Genomic DNA, 3,060 nt, shown 5'->3' with positions numbered 1-3,060 from the left:
GGGGGGGGGGGGATCTCCGGCAGCCGGGCGATCTCTCTGTTGCCTGGCATGCTGGGGCGCCCAACGATCCGGCCGGCGCCGTCCGTCGTCCTGGCGGCCGCCGGGGGGGGGCCTTTGCTCCGGGCTTTGGCCAGCTGCGGCGGGCACCGCACGCCCCCCGCGCCCGAGCGCGGCCTGCTTCAATATGACGCCATGAGATATATTATCTCGCACCCGGATGGGAGATGGTCCTGCGCCCCCGGGGGTGTGCGAGGGCACCCGCGTCCCCGGGCGCTTTTCCCGGAAGACCGATATCTCCCTCGCGCTGCGGCGGTCGCGTGGGCCGGCTGTGCCCCGCAGAGCGTGCGTGTGCGTGTGTGTGTGTGCGCGCGCGAGCGCATATTGGGGAGCATGTGTATGTTGTGCCGCAGGCATATGCGGCATACATGCGTGCATGCCAGGGGGGATGCGTGCGCCCGGCCTCGGCGTGCCCCGGGCGGGGCCCCTCGCCCCTCTCGCTGCCTGCACCGCCAGGGCCCCCGGGGCGGGGGGACGCGCGTAAACATTGCTCATGCTACGGGTCTCTATTTGGGCCCGGCTGCGCCGGTGTCCTGGCCGGGCCCCGGTGGCCAGGCTCGGACCATGCTGAAGAGGAGTTGACCGGCCGGGGCCGGGGCGCCTCGAGTGGTGGCGGCCCGGGCAAATGCTTGGTGACGATGCCCCCGGGCCGCGAAGTGCCGGGCGCTGGCCGGGCCCGGCACAGGGGGCGGCCGGCGCATGTGTGTGTTTGCTGACAGAGAGGCGCGCGGGGGGGGCAAGCCGGGGCGCTGTGGCGGGGCCCGGTCCCTCTTTTTGCCTCGTGAGAAGTTCCCTTTCCCCCGCCCTCCGAGCTGGCCGCACACGCCACGGGCACCAAGGGCCTGGCGGGCTCGCGTGTGCCGGTTGTGTCCCGGTCCGGCGCCCGAGCACCGGTGGCTCCCCCCGATCCCCAATGTGAGGCCCGGGCGGGCGGGGGGGGGGGCACTTGGAGTGTTGGGCGCCCTCGGCCAGCCCAAGCACTCTTCACGGCCCGCTGGGGGTATCGCCGCGCACGGCCGAGCCTGCCCGCCCGGCCGGGCGAAGTGCCCGGTGGGCCCCGGCGCGGGCACTCCCCGATCGGCCGCGGGTGCATCCCCCCCTTTTCCGGCCGAGCGGGGGGGGGGCCAGCCGGACGGGCAGTGGAGCGGGAGCGAAAGGCAGGGCGGGGCGCCTCAGCCGCAGGGGGGGGCGGGCAGCCGGAAACAGGGCCCCCATTTCCCCCAGGGCCGCACCAGATTCACACGGCACGATCGTGCTGGACAGCCGGCACGGCCACGACGAGCACAGGGCCAACCCCGGCCGCGTATATACCCCGCCGTGGCCCGGTCTCCGGAGCCTGGCAAACAATCCACCAGCTCAGACGAAGTGTGCACTGGCGCAGATTGGGCAAAAACACCCACAGAGAAGCGGCAAAGGCTCGCCATATGCCGACACACATATGTGCCGGCCCCGGCCCTGCCCCCTCTCTCGCCCTCTCTCTCGCGTGTGCCCGCACGGAAACACATGCATCGCGGTTTCCAGGGCATTGTTTTTGGCCGTCCCTCGCGCCCCCCCCCCCTCGACACCGCCTGGTTCGGGCTGCAGCGAGCGGGGGGACTCGCAGGCAGGCAGGAGCCCCCGCTCGGCGCGGCCCCCGCCCGGGCAGCCGGCAGGGCCGTTCTCGGGGCATCCCCACGCTCGTGGCGCCGTGCCGTGCCGGCCGGGGATCCGGCCCCGATCGGCGCCATTCGCCCCGGGTGCCCCTCCCCCCGTGTCGGCGCATCAGCCCATGCCCCCGGCGCTCGGGGGCCGCCGTATTATGTGCCCTTTGCCCCCGCCCCCCCCCCCCGGGGGGGGGCCGGAGACTCGGGACGGTCCCGCCGGTTGAGACAAGCAACGGCGCCCGGGCCGATCCCCGCTGTTATTTCTTTCCTCTCGAGCATGCACGAATTGTTGCCCACCCCGGCTCCGCCCTGTTCCCCCCCCCCCCCCGCCGCCGCCCCTTGGCCCGGGTGTGCAATCTTTGCAACCTTTGCCCTGGCGCACCGGAAGGCCGGCCTGTGTTCCCGGTGCCGAACAGCCCCGTTGGTGCTGGCCGCTTCGGGGCCCGCCCTGACGCGGGTCCCCCCGTCCAGGGGACCCGATGGGCTAGGGCGCCGGAAAGGGCAGGGACAGGGCGTAGCCGGGGCGGGGGGGGGGGGGGGCCAGCGGGCGGCCCCCCCAACAGAAAGCAAGAATGGCCCGATGTCGGTCGTGCAGGCGCTCTCATATGTGCGCGCGCCAACGCACATGGCTCATCGGCCCCGGAGAAGCTGTCTCCCCCAAATCCGGGGCGCATTCCTTCACCCCTCAGGGCATGGCCCGGCTCCTGCGCAGGTATCTCTCCTGCCGCGAAGGGAGGCCTGGAGTCGGCGAGGGAGGGGGGGGGGGGGGGGGACATCGCGAGGCCGAAACCACCGGAGGCCCCACCGGCCGACGCTTGATCGTTCGGGATCGGCCCGCCCCGATGGGAAGCCGCTGGACGCGAGGCCGCCCGCCCGCCCGCCACCCGGCCATCACCCGCCTCCTCCTCCTCCTCCTCCTCCTCCTCCTCCTCCTCCTGTTCCTGGGCGGAGGCGCGCAGACCCGGCGCTCTTGAGCCGCCGGGGTCCGGATCGCCAGAAGGGCCGCAAGCCAGGCTCCCCGCCATTCTCACACTCTCCCCCCCTGCCGCCGCACAGCCCCTCCCCTCCTCTAGTCTCCCTCTTTCTTTGCCCCTCCCCCCCCCCACGCACGCACGCACGCACGCACGCACGCACGCACGCACGCACGCACGCATACGCACCGCACGTACACGCTCCACCCACCGCGCCCCGCCCCCTCGTTGACTGCGTCGCGGCTTGCGCGCCAACCACAGCAACAGCGAACGATGGCCTCCTTCGTTGTGGCCGCCCGTTGGTCTCTCCGCGCCAACGCCCCGGAGGAACTTTCCTTTGAAGAGGTACGCCCGCGGCCCCCGCCTTCCCGCCTTCCCGCCTCCCCGCC

At 73.2% G+C, this 3,060-nt stretch overlaps 2 protein-coding genes across 2 annotated transcripts in view; one reads left to right on the top strand and one right to left on the bottom strand.

Annotated features, from left to right (window-relative positions):
• Positions 1 to 553: 553 nt before the first annotated feature.
• H696_03310 (hypothetical protein) lies at positions 554 to 758 on the bottom strand (the record flags this gene model as incomplete). The annotated part of the gene is made up of 2 exons (XM_009497168.1): positions 554 to 577; positions 621 to 758. The coding sequence occupies 2 exons, from the start codon at positions 756 to 758 to the stop codon at positions 554 to 556; spliced, it is 162 nt and encodes a 53-aa protein (XP_009495443.1).
• Positions 759 to 2,832: 2,074 nt separating this feature from the next.
• The window catches only part of H696_03309 (hypothetical protein), a 3,057-nt gene continuing 2,829 nt past the window's right edge, over positions 2,833 to 3,060 (top strand). The window contains exon 1 of the mRNA XM_009497167.1: positions 2,833 to 3,016. Coding sequence (XP_009495442.1) covers positions 2,945 to 3,016 — 72 coding nt within the window. The 5' untranslated portion in view covers positions 2,833 to 2,944. The remainder of the gene's footprint in view (positions 3,017 to 3,060) is intronic.

The sequence above is a fragment of the Fonticula alba genome, assembly GCF_000388065.1.
Source record: "Fonticula alba strain ATCC 38817 unplaced genomic scaffold supercont2.5, whole genome shotgun sequence".
NCBI classification, from domain to species: Eukaryota; order Rotosphaerida; family Fonticulaceae; genus Fonticula; species Fonticula alba.
The sequence above is the reverse complement of the archived record's forward strand: the minus strand, read 5'-3'. Positions and strand labels throughout refer to the sequence as shown.